We start from the raw sequence: 15,945 nt of genomic DNA, 5'->3' as shown, positions 1-15,945 counted from the left end.
AAGATCAAGGTCAGAAGGTTATATTCAACCTTGCACTATGGCTCAAGACGCCATCACGACTGCAACACACCCAAGTATTTCTGGAATGTGTCCTGCTATAAGACCAACCCTGCAACAATCGGTCATTTTAACCCCTTTAACCCATAACAGGTAATATTAGTTACACCCATAGGTAGCTTTAAGGAGTCACAATAAGCAATAGATGTTAAAAGAGACACCTAAACATATGTACATGTGCTTGCACTTGCTTTCAGTGGCATAGTACATGTAGTGTAATTTAACTGAAGTGAGGAGGAATGTGTATCCTCAAGACATGCTTGCCATGACTCTGGCCTATGTTTGATAGACAGTTTAATAACACCTGATGGAATATTTTAATGTGTGCCAAGGCATGCCCAGAATAGCGTCTTTTAGCAGACAGGTTTGTCATTACATTTAAAGAATTACGACTGAGAGCAGAAGGAATTGCAGTACTGACAAAGTATCTGTTCACACATAGATATTGCTTTTGGACGCACCATCTTTGCCTTGATCCCTGCGGCGGCGGAGGCACTAGGACCGCGCGGAGAACCGCAGCATCGTGCCTCGGTTATTGGGCTTGCACGACCTCAGTTTGCACTACACCATTCAACGGAGGGCAAGTGTGGTGTCTGATGCGATGAAATAAGGGCCGTTGAAAAGAATCAGTATCTGAAGAAAGACTAGGCTTGTGTGTTTTTGGCGGTCCTGTCACGCACTTCACAGTGGAGATGGGAGTAAACCTGGAGGCTGGGATACCCAGTGAACTTCCAGGAGAAGAATATGTGATTTGGATTTAAACTCGCCTTGGACATTATTAACACAGCTTGAAGTTAAGTATCATTCGTTAAACGAATTTCTTTTAAAGTGCATTATTTCTTCTTCAGAGAGAGTGTGCGTAAAGCTGTTGCCTCTGCTGCTCTTTTTGTATGTATTGTTAAACTCGTTTTAATTGCGATGCTTCCTAATAAAACTACAATTAGGAAAGCAGTTTTGCCATTATAAAATGCTCATTTTGTGTAGATTGGAATACCAAGCTGCCTTTTGCGCAAGTGTTTTAGAGTTGTTGGTTTGTACAGGCGCAATTGGAAAGTGAGGAAGGTAAACAGAGTTTGTTTTCTTTGCGTTTAACAGCGCAAGGCGTGGATAGGGTTGGTTGGACATTCATTCAAGATGTGAAAGACAACAAAAAGACGAGATTGGGGGTTTCAGCACAAAGGGATGTTGTGGGAAACAGGTTGTGTCCAGGGAATTCCCCAGGTGTCACACATGGGTGTCCATGATGAATGGAGCAGATGATAATATCCCTTTATACTGGGTCCACTCAAGGAATCTGTATTATGCTTATGTCTATAGACTATTATGTGCGTTGTGCATTAATCCCAGACTGTAACTTAAATTTGCTTATCATTAAATGAAAAATGGTTATAATACATGACAGCAGTTAGTAAACAAACTTTATTTTTACAGGCCAGTGGGTGTAAATGCTTAATGTGATATCTAAAACCACTGGTATTATTAAACAGATTAAAGCTGGCTAAATTTAATCGCTGGCTGAATTTCTTTTTAAAGGCGTAATGATATGTCTGAGACCGTTTTAGAAAGTTAATCTTTAGTTATAAACTTTAGGCTACTTCAGACACTATAGGTCATTTCCTTTAAATGTTTGTCTTTTTATTGAGCACTGATCAAAACGCACTGCACTTATCTGTAGATTACTAATGATGTCACTAAAACTCCTAAAAATGAATGTTCCAAAAGTGAGTTTTCGCAGCGATGCCATAGAATAACTATTTTGGGTTCTTGAAAGAATCTTTCAGTAAAGTTCTTAAAACATTTTTTTCCCATAAGGCTTAAGTATTCTATACAACTTTTGCTCACATTTTTACCTCAGTGTAAATGTACTTTCGATGCTAGTTATCGAATGTTAAAACCAGCCTGCAAACTTGTGTTGACAGATTTTATCTTAAGGCTGTGATTCTATCCATTCGGAGGATATCTGAATATGTTTGATGCTTTGAGTAGATTTTAGAGCAGTGCTTTTATCCAAAATCACAAGTTGTAAAGTAGGTACTACATATATTTAACTTACATCAGAACCATTGAAAAGTACATTCAATATGGTATGAATATGGATAGTATGAATGAATTTTGGACGTACTTCATCCATCATGTTGCGACTGTCACATGACCTACCAGCATTAGTTTCATTGCTTCACCATTATTCACAACTCCTCTCTTGTGGCTTCAAGTGTTCACTGAATTCACACTCCAGAGACCCTGTAGGAGTATTGTTTTTCTAATACTAATCTTAGCAAACTGTTTGTCACATACTATATAGTATGGAGGTATTGGGACACAGTGTATGATTTGTCATGTCATGTGTCTAGAAACAAGGCACATGTTTCTGTGTAAATTTGTTGTGTATAAACTTGTAAATGTGTTGTGTGTTTTTCTAACCATTTGCAAAGACAAAAATGTATTATGCCTAGTGTTTGGAAATCATGTCATGAAGTGTATTCCAGCCTTTAGTGTTCAAAATGTTAATAATGTGAAGAACTTTTATCCACTATATATAAAGAACCTTTTGTTAAAGGTTCTGCATGGAACCATTAAAGCCCATAATGAACCTATTTTTAAGAATGAAGGCTCAGCATTAAATTTCTTTAGCATTTTATCTGCAACATGGAGGATCTTGAGTTATATTTCATGCTTGCATATTTTTTTGTATTTGCATTTAGGTTGCATAAGCCATGATGCCTAACCGGAGATTGGGTCTGGCCCATCCTTGCTGTATTGGCCTGCTCTTCCTACTCCTCCTGCCCAGCTCGGTTTCAGTGAGAGAATCTGGCCATCAGTCCCATGCCCACCTCCCCTCGCTGAAACCTCACGCCACCCTGCCTCTGTCCCGCTCTCGCTTCAGCGCCAAAGCTCAGCTGGACCTCACTACCCACTGCAACGAGAGCTGCTACCACAAAGGAGAAGACACAGATAAAGAACAACTAGCTTTTGAAACTCTTTATGCAGACGGCTCGCGAACTTTAACCACTGTTGACCTGGAAGAGAATGACAGTGAACTTCATGTCAGGCGGCCCAAAGTAACCACGCCCAGACGCAAGCGGCTAAAGCGACAGATCTACGGTTCAGACGGGCGCTTTAACATCCGTGGTGACCACTTCCTTCTGGACTACCCGTTCTCCACAGCCGTCCGCATCTCCACCGGCTGCACTGGAGTTCTGGTGTCCCAGCAGCATGTCCTGACCGCTGCCCACTGCGTGCATGATGGGAAGGATTACGTCAAGGGAGCGAGGAAACTCAGGGTGGGCTTTCTAATCCCTCCGCCTGTTAACGGTACAAAGCCGGGTCAGGCTCCCATGAAGAAACCCTTGGTGCGCTGGGTGAGAGTTAAACGCACACGGGTTCCTAAAGGCTGGATTCAAGGCCCTCAAGACGTCAGCATGGATTTTGACTACGCACTGCTTGAGTTGCGTTGGCCTCACCGGCGTCCCTTCATGCGGCTGGCTGTGGCACCCTCCTCAGACAGTTTGGCTGGTAAACGCATCCACTTCTCTGGATTTGACAGCGACCGGCCTGGTGAACTGGTGTACCGCTTTTGTCCCGTGGAGGACGAGTCCAACGATTTGATCTACCAGCACTGTGACGCCCGCCCTGGAGCGAGCGGTTCTGGCGTTTACGGCCGCGTGTGGGACGATACATTAGAGCGCTGGGAGCGCAAGGTCATTGGGATCTTCTCTGGACACCAGTGGCTGGAAATCAACGGCGAGAATCGCGATTACAACGTGGCTGTTCGCTTCACTCCGCTGAAGGTTGCTCAGATCTGTTACTGGGTTCATGGAAATGAGGTGGACTGCAGTCAAGACTGAAAATATGACACAGAGGAATGGGACAACATCAAATCATTGGACAAAATATGATATGCCTGGTGTTTGAAACTGCACTTTATAGTCCTTTTACAGGTGTGGCTACTGAATCTGAGAAGAAAAAAGTTGTCCATGGTTGGAGGATAGCTACCCACACAGGCTTCGATCTCTCGCATGGGTTGAGCTGGAACTTTGTTTAACCACTACCTTTAGTTTTTGCTCACTTTACTGTCAATGTTACTCATAGATTTAGACTTTGATTCCTACAACCCAGTAGAATTATCTGTCAAGTCTTTGCCCATGTTCAATAGACACAGCCTTGCTTTGTTCACATTACACATTATAAATGCTTCAAGCTGTTATTTGCACTTTTAGAAAGTAGATTTGGGCTGGAGACAGGTTTTCTTCTCACATCACTTGGGTTTTGGTTAACACTAGATTAACATACAGTTTATTTGGTGACTAAAAGTAGATGCAAAATGGCTATGCTTCCTTCTTTTCCATCACTGCATATCATTTTGGTCTACTAAGCATACCATTTTTTTATATTTTCTGATTTATTATTATCACGGTAACATCAGATCGATGACTGTGAGATGTGTTGTATGTGTGTTAAATTGAGAGTTAGTAAAACAGAATTTTAAAGTATACTTTTGAAAGCATTTGTTTGTTAACGCAATCATCTGGCGCTTTGAATATAGTTCACTATTCTATAGTTACTTACTCCTTTCCAAGACAGATGAAGACCTCATATTGGTAACATTACAGTATGTTTAGAGAAATTATTTATATTCTTTTATGTTGGATTAATATAAAGACTGGACACAAACTACGAGAAAGGGTGTGGGGTAAATCTTGATTATAATTCTATTTTTAAAAAGCTTTTATTTTAATAAACTTAAGTATGTCTGTTGTTTTTTGCTGTCATTTTCATTCCAATTAAAAGTTTAGCGGTCATTTTGTAATGAGGACTTTTTATTTTCTGTGGAAGCTGTTGGAAACACTAGATATGATTCTGTGTGGTTTGTTTCAAGAATTATTTGGGAGAGCGCGATTACAATTTTGGGGTCTGTATGTAAAATGCGACACTGGTACCCTCTGGTGGTAAGAGCAAATCCCGAGAAAAGGATCCTGCCAGTCATTACAGGCACAGTAACACTTTTGGCTGGTATTATGTTTATTTATAATATACTAGTTCAGTGTTGCAGTAGCTACTGATTTATGGTTTGTTAATTCATAATCTCAGAATTACTAGAGTGCACTGGGAAAAGGTCAGAGATTGTAGTTGAGCACAGGAAGGTGGATGGTTGATGTTTTTCATAGGGGTTTGGAAATCTCTACTGCCCTCCACTGCTTCACGTGGGTACATCTTTATTATACTGGCATGATTACAGTATTAGGTAGAATTACAGTAGCTCAGTGTTTCAATATAGGACACATTTTCCAGTAATTATTTTTAAAGGAAAACATAAACAAATATAATTAAATATTATATACTAGTTTATTCGAATGTTCTTCATTTCTTTTTTGGCTGCTTCTGATCAGAAATAGGTTAGTTTTCAGGTTGCATACTACTACTTTGACCCTCTACATACTAGCATTAAGCAAATTCAGATACAGTGGTACATTACATTAATCAGAGTATAGACTCTAGCATTCACCTGCCCATTTAAGTTTTGTCTGTATTTGATTCTTTTGGGTACCAAGAGTCAGATATCGAGCCGAAACAAAACAGACCTGTAATAAACGGATGTGTTCAGGAACTGAGTCAATGAAGTTTGTTTAAAAGGGACTTTGTAGCTGACGTTCAGCAGTTTGATAGTTATCTTGGAATCATAATTATATTTGAACTAAATGCACTTATTTGCAATCCAAGAAGTTTATTTATATAGTATAAAAAGCTATTTTTTTATTATTAGCTTCAACTTGTAGTGTACTGAGGGCACAGGGCAGTTTTACAATACTGTATTTCCACAGTTGCATCCCAAAACAGCCACCCATCAAATCCATAGGGAGGATGAGAAAGCAATCAGAGTCTATTTGTTGGGATCCATTTGAAACTTTATGATTTTTGCAAATCATCACATATTTCAGTGCATAAACCATGCTGAAATCTGATAAAACAGCATTTTTTTTTTTGCAGAATATAAACACAAATGTAAGCAAACATCTTTTATATTGGTTTACAGATCAATGCTTATTCCAAAATTAACAGCCAACTTAGATTCGAATGGGGCAAAGCAAAAATAAAAAGTCCCTTTGCACAGAGGATTTACCAAACATGAAGAATCAAACCAGTTGGAACACAACAGTTGTTTAGTGCTTTTTTTATTTTTTATTAGAGATAAGGAGACGATACAAAACATCCACTGACCAATATCCATCAAAGCTCTGTACACAGGCTGCCCAAATATATCGCTCCCATCTAAACAATTTGTGTCCATCAGTCCACTCAATCCAATTCATCAACAGACCGCTCACTCACTAGGACCCAGATTTTACAGGTAGAAGGAATGTGTACAATTTCTTGACAACAGTGCCATGGTTTTGAATTACATTTGGAAATATTTAATTCACAAGGAATTACGGAATCATTAAAACAACTTGAGCTCAAAATAAAACAAACTAGGGAAGGGGGAAGTAAATTGTGCTCCCAGAATGGACCGACAAAGTTGTGAGATTTTGGAGTAAATTTTGTACTACACCTAGTCTTTAACAACATACACACACACACACACTTATTAGAAAAATAAAATGGTAAAAAAAAAAAAAAAAAAAAAAAACTAGACATTTGGCGGTGGCACAAAACAAAGAAAAAAAAAAAATTCTTAACAGTATTTTTACAGCTGATTTGTAATGGCTGCAGTATCACTCTTTCCTTTCAACAATCGAATGGAACCCAGAAAGAACAAAAACCTGCCAGTACACATTTACAGTTATATTACTTTGTTTTAATAATCATCATCCTTGTTTTTTATCTTTTTTTTTTCCTTTTATGTTTTTGTTCTTGATCTTTGTATGTGTGAACTGGAATGACAGCCAGTATATTTTGCCATGTGTTGAGTTTGGAAACTGTCACTTTTGCCCAACCCTCTCCACCCACATTAACCCACCCCATGGCCCACAAACAGTCGTCCTGGCCCATCTTCCCCACCCGTGTTGGAATGACCAGCTAACCCCTGAAATGTGTCCGCCTCAATCGTTCAGAGGCCTGCCCTCGAGAGTCACCACTGACGCTCCCCCGAGCTTCTCAGCAAGGGTTTTTCGGTCCTTGATATCCTCTAAACCGTTCACTTGCCACTCGTGCTTGACACCTATGAAACAAGACATGCCAAACGGTTACTCAATTCACGATTACATATTCAATTATAGAAAAAAAATGCATCCATATTTCAATTCAGCTCAATTTAAAAAAGCTTACTTTACAATCATTTAGCTGGTATTATAGTACCCATTGTAAGTTTTCTTTTAGAAATTTTGGGGCATTTGTTGTTTTTAATAGTTTTTATTTAAAAGTTTTTTTTCTCTCTCAATAGTAGATTTTAAATACAATTTGGTTAACATTCATTTCAAGGAACAGATTTTAGTTAAACCCTAAATTATATACAGTAAAGTAGTGGAGTTACAGCGGTGCTCATTTATTTATACCCTTGGTAAACATGATCAAAGAAAGGCTGTGAAAATTAATCTGCATCAATTCTTTAGATATTTAAAAATTTTACTAAATATTACCTTTCACTGGAGAATAAGAATTTAAAATGGGAGAAATCTCATTATGAAAAATATTTTTTATAGAATCCATTATGCCATCTATCTGAACAAGATATCCAGGATCTCCAGCAGAAAAATGGGCCCTTGGGTTTTTTTTAATTTATTTGTACATAAAGTACTTTTTATCCCTGTGTGCACCAAACTCATCTTAGGTTTTTGCTGCTAAAAAGCAAATTATTATTTTTGTTTGTTTCATCTCTTGCTGTATAAGAGATATTTTCATAATGCGATTTTTTTCCCCACTTTCCTTTTTTTCCCCACTTAAAAAGGTTAGATATATATTAGGGGTGTAACGATACGTGTATTCGTATTGAACCATTCGGTACGAGGCTTTCGGTTCGGTACGCATCTTGTACCGAACGGTTCGTTGAACTAATTAATTATATTTGAAAAAAAAAAAAAAAAAGTGAAATATAAATGATATGCGTTCAACAAGGTAGCCCAATAACCCAAACGATGTAACCGGCAACGCCCCTGACACCCCCGAAGAAGAAAAAAAACACCAACTTATACGTTTATGTTAGGCTACTCAGTCAGGCGCTCGCTCACTCAGTATGCGCTGAAGGCTCGTTGCAAAATATCCAATGCGTTTAACAGACCAGAAATAGAAGATCCTCCAATAACCAACAGGTCTGGTGTTTGGGTGCACTTTGGATTCCCTGTAAGCTATAATGGTGATGGCAAGAGAGCGGTGGATAAAAAAAAAAAAAAAAACAACGTTCGCATCTGCTACATGACAATAGGGTACACCAGCGGGAATATAAAAAAAAAATTAAAAAAAAACCAGCGGGAATACTTGAAACATGTCAACTCATTTACGCCGACATCACCTTAGTGTGTCAGTATCTGGGAAAAGATGAAAAAAATGAGAAACATACACGCAACAAACTATCCCTGCAGCATTTGGACAGACATTTCCAACTGATTCAAACAGGGCAAAAGACATCACTGCGGCGATCGGTAGGCTTCATTTACGTTATAGCCGCGGATATGAGACCTTACTATTTACCATTCATTCTATCATCACCATTATAGCTTACAGGGAATCCAAAGTGCACCCAAACACCAGACCTGTTGGTTATTGGAGGATCTTCTTTTTCTGGTCTGTTAAACGCATTAGACATTTTGCAACGAGCCTTCAGCGCGTGCTGAGTGAGCGAGCGCCTTAGGGGCTGTTCACATATCGCGCCTAAAAACGCTAGGCGCGTCTTTCTCCTCCTTTCCAAAGCACTCGAGCAGAAGCGCTCATGAGGCGTCTGTCTTTGCTAAGCAACAATGACATGCTGTTCTCTCCATGAAGACGTGGAAATTTCAGCAAAGGATAAATAGATTTGCAGCTCTATTAAAAAAAAAAAAAAAAAAAAAAAAAAAAATCGCTTGCAGTAGGCTAGCTCTGCTACTAAATTTATTTCAAAATTGCAATCCATATTCAACTATAATCAGCTGTTCCTTCATCTTGGCTGAGCTTCCAACGTTGTTACGGAAAAGGATGAAGCTGATTGGTTAGTTCTTGTCACATGACCCGCGGTGCGCTTGCGGCATTCTGAAAAGTTGTGATGTTTTTACATTTTGCTGCATCTAAAACGTACCGTACCAAACCGTGACATCAGTGTATCAAACCGAACCGTGAATTTTGTGAACCGTTACACCCCTAATAAATAAATATATATATATATATATATATATATATATATATATACATACACACATACATACACACACATAACATACATATACACACACACATATATTTTTTTTAAATGAAAGATCAAGTGGATAAACAATGCAGATCTAATCTCCACAGCCACTTTTGATCATATTTATCAAGGGCATGCATAATTTAGCAAAACTAAGTTAATTTTATATCAAACTTAAATTATGCATGCAATATTATTCTTTTTTTTTTTTGCCATTACCTGTAAACTTCTTCTTGATGGCATCCTTGGAGCTGGCATAGATCATCTTGCTTTTGAGTGGGGCATTTTCTGGGGCCCTGTGCAATACAACAGGAGATCAGATCATCCGTTTCATGCAAGCATTTGACAAGTCTATATCAGGGGCCCCAGTTCTGTTCCTATAGATGTTCAGCTCAACCCTGAGCATACATGCCTGAACCAGCTAATGAAGACCTTCAGGAACACTTGTTCATTACCGACAGGTGTATCAGAACAGGGTTGGAACTAAAGTCAGCAGGAACAGGACTGGGAACTACATGAAGCACATGCAGATGCTCTTGAGACTTACCAGAAAATGAAAACCAGGTCCTCTTTCTTAGACTCTTTAGTATCATACATGGCATCATAGAGAACATAGCGGCAATCATTAGGAGGAAGAATACTGATGAGCTTAAGGTAGGGATCTCCTTCATCTCCCTGCAGGATCTCATTGCCCTCCTCCATGATGATACGCTTCTTGTCATCGCTCAGGCAGAAGAGAACAGCCTTCTTCCTCTTGCTCTTCTCTTCCTCGTTGGCAGAAGCCTTGCGGACCTTCATGTCATTGAAGATCGTCACCACACTATCATCCACTGTAACTCCGGAGGCCTGCGAGCACACAAACACACACAGGATAAGGTGAGGGAAGTGAGTGAGCTGATGAGCAAAGATTTGTGGATGTGTGTGAAAAGATGAGAATGAACGGGATATATATAAAAAAAAAATACAATAAAAAAAAACCTGCTTTGTCTGTTCTAGTTAAACTTGTTGCCTTTTTGACAAAACTGGATGGTTCCATCTGAACCTTGTCCAGATGATTCTAAATTACTAGGCCGGCAGGTTTCGTCATGCAAGACAACATGTCATGTAAGTGAAAAAAAAAAATAAAAAAAAATAAAAAGACTTGGGAGACTTAGGACCATACACACTTCAAGGGCAGTGGACCGAGTCAAGCCAAATAAAAACTTAAATATCCCTCTGTGGGAGAATGAAACAATGCAGGGACTTGGTTTCTATTCGCAGAATAAATAAGTAAATAAAGTCAAAAAAGGCTGATTTGAACAGAGCACATTTCTTTCCTGGTCCCATGACAGCTCAGATATGCTTGTGCACAATTGAACAGAGGGAAGGTTGGCCACTTCCTCATAACAGCCGATACGATTTGAGCTGATAGTCTGATTTAATGCAGGAGCATCAAATATATATAAAGGCATGACAGGTAAAAATTGATAGCCTGAATGCACTGTAAGTCGCTTTGGATAAAAGTGTCTGCTAAATGCATAAAATGTAATTTAATTTTAATTACACACACACACAGCATAAATTAGTACACCCCTCTAAAACTTAAATTCAGCAATAACTCTTACTTAGACATGTTTGGGTTCTATGGAGATATGTTCCAACAAGTCTGCTTGATCAGTTACCAAAGAATGTCAGAATTTTTTTCAGGAAAATAAGATTCTTATCAAAGTGCTAAAATGCTGGCAGCAGTGGAACCACTTGGGAGAGAACTGCCAGGAGACTTGTTTCTTAGCACAAAAGAGGACAATGGTATAAGAGGAACACCAAATTGTTTTAATTATTATTATAAGTGTTGAAATACAGCAGAAGTAACACCATCATTCAAAAACAATGGACTTATGACAAGGCCCCTGAAATAATCAGGCCTTCAATTCTCAGTTTATTTAGTGGGGAGTTTTTTTTTTTACTAGAAAAAGAGCAGGAGAAATCCCATGCATGTGTCTCAGAGCCGACAAGAGCTGTGAAAAGAGTGACTGTTTATCTTCCAGAGTAAGATGCAGCCTGCAAAAGTGACATGCATGAATGTCATCACCACTGGAACTACCAAAGAACAATAAACTCATTTAACCATGGCCCATATTTATAAAATCTAGACTTCTGGTAATCCATACTCTAGTCTCAAGAGACCAAGTCAACCATTTTGGATGCTTTTGGTTCTGGTGTTGCTGGAGGAGTGCTTGGTACCCAGTGACGTTCAGTGGTAGTAAAGCCCTTCTATAGGGACGAATGAGTGTTGAAGGTTTGAGGGAGTTGTGCTTTATCAATGCTGCCATGAATTCACACACAATTGTGTGATGCAATACAAAAACTTGAAGCAGAAGATGCTACCCTCTTCTCATTCCCTGAGTTATCAGCCATATTTTGAAAATTACAATGATGGTATTAATTCTACCAATGTGAAAATCTTTCAGTGGACATGCATTTCACCCAATCTTAACATTGTTGACCAGCTGTGGGGGATTCTCTGGAGACGAGCTGAGCAAAACTCCATTAAAGACCAGATCATTTAAGGAGGTCATCCTTGAGGAGTTGAACAGGACAGATGTGAAAATTTGTCATGAACTTGCATTCTGTGCCAAGAAAGATCAGAGCAGCATACTTTAAAGTTCTGGATAACTAGAATATTATACATTTGCTTAATTAAATCTAGGGAGTACTCATTTCTGCAAACTAAATTAAATTAGCTAATTATTTTACAGAAAATATTGTATATATTTCTTTGTTTTTATTAAGTATTTTTAATACATTTCAATTTTGCCATTTTTCCATGAATTATATTAGTGATCATTAAGAAAATACATCTTTTGTGTTCATTCAGAGGGGGTGTACTCATTTCTGCTGTGCACTGTGTAAAAAAAAAAAAAAAAAAAAAAACGTCATACAAAGCTGGTGTACAGTATTAGATCACAAAACAACGATTCTTCTGTAAAAAAAAAAATCAAAATGGCCTCGGTCACACCAATCCCATAAACCTACTCAGGTCTTCTGACTTCCATTAGAAACATGGCTGTATTGCTATAACCAGACATTAAACATTTCAGTTCCTAAGATTTTAAAGTGAGGAATGAGAAAACCCTTTAAAAAAAAAGAAAAAAAAAAAAAAAAAAAAAGGCCAGAAACCTAAACCTCCTAAACCAAGGAGCCTTGCGGGGTAGATCCTTAAATGACCCACTTACAGGAAACGTACGTCTAATGGGTGGAACAGGTTTGCTTGGGGTATGAATGAAAGGAAGATGTTAAGACTCCTCATTAAGTAACATCCTCAAAAAAGGCCAAAAGGAGAATTAGGATTCCCACACCTTTTCAACAATAAACTATCACTTTTCGGGTAATACATAAATGTTTCTTTAAAATACAAATTTAATTAATACAGTTGCTTGTTTTGGATGAGTAAATGCAAATTCTAGATCTTCAAGTAAACAAGCAATTCCCTCCGTATCGGTCATCTACTGTTAAAATATTAAAGTGCAAAATAAAGTCTTAAATTATAAGTTTTAAGGGATAGTTCACCAAGAATGAAAATGTGATGTTTATCTGCTTACCCCCAGAGCATCCAAGATGTAGGTGACTTTCTTCAGTAGAATACACATGGAAATTTTTAACTCAAACCATGGCAGTCTGAAGGTGTGAGGGAGTTGTGCTTTATCAATACTGCCATGAATTCACACACCACTGTGTGATGTAATACAAAAACTTGAAGCAGAAGACCCTCTTCTCATTCCCCGAGTTGCTGGCCATTTTTTTTAACATTACAATGATGGTATTCATTCTTCCAACATGAACATCTTTCAGTGGACGGTAGAGTACAAATGGAGATTTTTAACAAACCATGGCAGTCTGTCAGTCATAATGCAGGTGGATGGGAAACATGGCTTTGAGACTCAAAAAAACAAAACCAAATTAAACCCTGCAGCTCATGATGATACACTGATGTGTAAAGACCCAAAACAATCGGTCTGTGCAAGTGTTTAAAAAAAAAAAAAAAAAAACTCTTGCACAGACCAATCGTCTTTACACAATGTATCATTATGAGCTGCACTGTTTAATTTGCGTATGTTTTGTACCTATCAAAACTGTGATTCCTATCCACTTACATTATATAACTGACAGACTGCAATGGATCGAGTTAAATCTCAGTTTGTGTTCTACTGAAGAAACAGTCATGTCACCTACATCTTGGATGACCTGGGGGTAAGCAGATAACCATCAAGTTTTCACTTTTGGGTAAACTATCCCTTTAAGTATAAGGTCGCTTGTAAGTCATCCACTTCATGGAGAAGTGAAACCCACATAGAGAAATGAGCCAGAGCTGTGACACAGGAAACGTGACGTCTTGGGTCCTCAAATGAAAAGAGCTAATAAGTTAAAGAAAAACAACTATTGTATAAGGCGTTTGGTCACATGCCTCTCACAAAACAGATTTTGACGTCGCTTGTGGCCTATGACGTCGCATACGGTCCACGCGACCGAGACTGGTCGCACCGGAACCGGCATTTCCTTCATCATACACGCAACCTGAAAAGCATTTCACAAGTATTTCTTATCTCTACAGAAAAGTCGAAGCAAGCACCAGCGAAAGCTCAAATATTAAGTAGGAAGCAAAACAATTTCTTAATATCCACAAATACTGCACGTCACAGGCTAGTGAAACGTCATGTGCATTTAAAAAAGACAAAATGCCGTTAAAATTACAAGCAGCAATTATGAAAAGAACCAAAGACGTCGAGAAAAGATAAAACGTCGCATTCATCAAAGTTACGTCCAACCAGGAAGAGTACAGCAGCGCACAAGCTCCCTGATAATACGCAAATGCTCAAGTAACGGATTTCAAACTGTTTACTTCAATTCAGTCTAAGTACTTTTGGGTTTGTTTTGTCTGAAATTCAGTTGCAATCGACCAAACACACGTTCCCTTCACAGTCGAGCTTACTTTTTTGTCAAAAAATAAATAAATAAACCAACACCATCTGCGCTTGGAGAAGGGTGGGGTCGCGATTGCAGCGTTCGTGCAAGTGCTCAAAATCTCCCCAAAATTACCGCGTATTAAAGACGAAAAGCGCGAGGACTCGGTCTTAAAAAGTAATAACCTACGTTTTTACACACGCCCACAAACCCTTTGGTGCGGCAAATGGGAGCGATGGTGTTTTTTGACGGATGGCCGTGATCAGACAAAAGGACAGAGTGATGAAATGGCATCATCTGGCCAACGAAAAACGCGGTTAAACGCACACGCACGCGGACAACGGTTTCTACACAGCCTTTCCGAATTTCCCCGAACGATGCGATCGTATGTGGAGCGATAGGTCCTGTACGTAGTGTGTGATGAAAAACAGCGAGGCCTTTTCTGGGCCTTCGACTCATGGAAATAAAGGAAGCTGAGCGGGGAAATGGCGCCAGTTGTTTTGGGTCCCGTTTTTGGCAATCTCATCGCAGCCGAGCAGCGGAAGTCCCCAGCAAACCATCGAGAACCTCGAGGATAAACGTGTTTGTTGATAAAGACGGTTAAACGACACTGCCAAAACAACCAAGGAAACCGGTTTGCAGCTATTAGTCGGCGTAGGGGTTAATTAACGGATTTGATTTACATATTATTTATTCACATTAAAAACCAACAAAGCCCACAAACTAGCAATTAAATTCTTCAAACACGCTGAAACTAGCCGTACATTGGATTAGCATTGCATAAATGCAGACATACCATGGTTGTGTATCTTTGCTAGTCGGCGTCTGGATGCGAATTGAATGAGCTGTGATGCAGTCCTTCGCTCTCGCGCACTTGATACAACACTCGGGCGCGCCCTTTTGCGCGTAGCCGTACAGCGATGGGAACGCGCGTCCATGTCACGCGCTTGTTGGGTGTTATGGGAGCTGGAGTTCTGAGCACAGGAAAATGTGACCGTTGCTGGACCAAAAAAATCCGTTTTAAGTAACACGGGTGTATCCTACCGTAAATATATCAAAACGTAATTTTTGATTAATATTATGCATAGCTAAGGACTTAATTTGAACAATTTTAAAGACGATTTTTTTTATTCTCCCAATTAAATTTATGTATTTATTTTTGCACCCTCAGATTCCAGATTTTCAAATACTTGTATCCAAATACTGTCCAACCCTAACAAACCATATATCAATGGAAAGCTTATTTATTAATCTTTCAGATGTTAAATATCAATTTTGAAAAATTTACCCTTGTTATTATTCATTAGATGTATATATATATATATATATATTAAACACGAACTTTGTATAACGTATATTTTAATACAACAACCAACATTAAAAATACAACAATCGGACCTTTAGAGTTTTCTGCCCCATACATGGTAAAGTGATATGAAAGGTGCTGTTATACTACTAAATTCTACACCGAAACACAAACCACACTGATTGCAACACTCGTTGGTGGCTCGTAGGGCACGCTGCCGTTTGAGTCGTACCCTTTTTGTTTGGTCTCTGCCCCCTTTTAAGGCTCGTTTAACTCGCTTCCAAATATGGAAGCAAATGGTGACAGTCGTGAGCGCGCTTCAGCCAGAGAC

General features: G+C 38.9%; 2 protein-coding genes across 3 annotated transcripts; one reads left to right on the top strand and one right to left on the bottom strand.

Moving 5' to 3' along the window:
• The first annotated feature begins 516 nt into the window (after nt 1-516).
• LOC127971402 (serine protease 23) lies at nt 517-5,001 on the top strand. 2 transcript variants are annotated; one of them, XM_052574391.1, is made up of 2 exons: nt 517-850; nt 2,760-5,001. In XM_052574391.1, the coding sequence occupies exon 2, from the start codon at nt 2,772-2,774 to the stop codon at nt 3,900-3,902; it is 1,131 nt and encodes a 376-aa protein (XP_052430351.1). In that variant the 5' UTR covers nt 517-850; nt 2,760-2,771; the 3' UTR covers nt 3,903-5,001. The 2 variants fall into 2 exon arrangements, with proteins under 2 accessions (XP_052430351.1, XP_052430352.1); XM_052574392.1 differs by having other exon boundaries at nt 517-855.
• A 1,209-nt stretch (nt 5,002-6,210) lies between these two features.
• On the bottom strand, nt 6,211-15,258 carry LOC127971403 (cofilin-2). The gene is made up of 4 exons (XM_052574393.1): nt 15,105-15,258; nt 9,915-10,213; nt 9,587-9,663; nt 6,211-7,213 (listed from the first exon to the last, which is right to left on the bottom strand). Exons 1-4 carry the CDS (start codon nt 15,105-15,107, stop codon nt 7,095-7,097), a joined length of 498 nt encoding a protein of 165 aa, XP_052430353.1. The 5' UTR covers nt 15,108-15,258; the 3' UTR covers nt 6,211-7,094.
• Nucleotides 15,259-15,945: the final 687 nt, after the last annotated feature.

Source organism: Carassius gibelio, chromosome B14 (assembly GCF_023724105.1).
Source record: "Carassius gibelio isolate Cgi1373 ecotype wild population from Czech Republic chromosome B14, carGib1.2-hapl.c, whole genome shotgun sequence".
Lineage (NCBI taxonomy): Eukaryota > Metazoa > Chordata > Actinopteri > Cypriniformes > Cyprinidae > Carassius > Carassius gibelio.
The sequence above is the reverse complement of the archived record's forward strand: the minus strand, read 5'-3'. Positions and strand labels throughout refer to the sequence as shown.

What these genes read in the sequence shown, in the direction of transcription:
- LOC127971402 (XM_052574391.1), top strand. Translation starts at nt 2,772, where the DNA reads ATGATGCCTAACCGGAGATTGGGTCTGGCCCATCCTTGCTGTATTGGC.
- LOC127971403 (XM_052574393.1), bottom strand. An exon ending in GACCTGGTTTTCATTTTCTG is followed by an intron (nt 9,664 to 9,914) that starts GTAAGTCTCAAG and finishes TGTATTGCACAG; the next exon opens with GGCCCCAGAAAATGCCCCAC. An exon ending in CATCAAGAAGAAGTTTACAG is followed by an intron (nt 7,214 to 9,586) that starts GTAATGGCAAAA and finishes CTTGTTTCATAG; the next exon opens with GTGTCAAGCACGAGTGGCAA.